This window comes from Rhagoletis zephyria, unplaced genomic scaffold, assembly GCF_001687245.7.
Source record: "Rhagoletis zephyria isolate East Lansing unplaced genomic scaffold, Rhagoletis_zephyria_1.1 Rzeph_scaffold_75179, whole genome shotgun sequence".
Lineage (NCBI taxonomy): Eukaryota > Metazoa > Arthropoda > Insecta > Diptera > Tephritidae > Rhagoletis > Rhagoletis zephyria.
The window spans coordinates 1-1,210 of NW_016232228.1; the positions used below are offsets into that span (position 1 = coordinate 1).

The 1,210-nt window shown below is 30.9% G+C and overlaps 1 protein-coding gene across 1 annotated transcript; it reads left to right on the forward strand.

Moving 5' to 3' along the window:
* Window positions 1–6: 6 nt before the first annotated feature.
* Window positions 7–387, forward strand: LOC108357349 (probable cytochrome P450 12c1, mitochondrial; the record flags this gene model as incomplete). The annotated part of the gene is made up of 2 exons (XM_017608433.1): window positions 7–182; window positions 274–387. Coding segments are annotated over exons 1-2 (290 nt in total), but the record flags the coding sequence as incomplete, so codon positions are not given.
* Between the last annotated feature and the right edge of the window lie 823 nt (window positions 388–1,210).

Genomic DNA, 1,210 nt, shown 5'->3' on the forward strand with positions numbered 1-1,210 from the left:
TATCGCATGGCTGGTGTTATTGGGCAACCAGATACGGTCGTACTTTTTAATGTAGACGATTTCGGGAAGATCTTTCGCACCGAAGGTAAATGGCCTAGTCGGCCCGGAACAGATGCCATTAGGTACTACAGAGAATCACGAAAAGATGGTTTCTTTAACGAAACGGGTGGCCTAAATGCAGAGTGCGTAGAACAGATGTGCAATTTATTTTGTACCTTATTTATTACGTTTTTAAAAACTCATGTAAATTTATTTCATCTCTTCCTGTGACAGAGGCGAAAAATGGGGCGCATTCCGAAATCAAGTGAATCCTATTTTGATGCATCCGAAAAATGCCAAACTTTATTTAGAACCATTGCAAAATGTGAATTTGGAATTTGTAAAAAGGTGAGTTTTCGCTTACAGCTCCGGTTTTAAAACGGAATCGTATACATTTATGTTCTAATTTAGAGAAATCAATGAAACCAGTCAGTGTCAATTAAAATGATGCAGTAAATTTGTTTCAATTTATTTAATATTTTGTTTTATTTAAATTTTTTATTTTATTTTATTTTTTATTTATTTTTTATTTTTATTTTTTTTTTTCTTTTTTATTTTTATTTTTTTTTATTTAACATAATTTTTTCAAACCGGCGGCAAAAATATTTTCTACAGTAAAAAAAGAATAAAAATCTTCAGTTTGATACACATATTGCAATATGCAATTTATCNCTTTAGTCTTTCTTAAATCTCTTTCTTTTGGCAGTCATATTGCAATATTCACTTTATCTTTTCAACTTACTTAAATTGCAATTTTCAAGCAGGTGGTAACTATCTAATATTTTTCATTTTATGTTTTAAGTCAGACCTTTAGCAATGCACCGGTTGAAAACTGCATTCACTTTCATGCATTAGTTTTCAAGTTATGCGCGTACAAACATACATACGAGAAAACTGGAGTCAAAAATTCTAAAAATTGTTAATTTGGCTTCTTTTGGTCTATTAAAGACACACGTATATTAATTTTCCTTTAATATTTATAGTGTACAGACAAGGGCGTAGCCAGTACCTGGTGTAAGGGGGGCGGGAGAACGAAATATTCTTGTAAATTTTTTTGATATATTTTTTATTTAATAATTTTTACGCTAATAAAAAACATTTGGGATTTTCAGCAAAGTTTTCGATTTCCTCCTGAATCATCTCGCGATTTTCGGTAACGAGTTTTCTATGG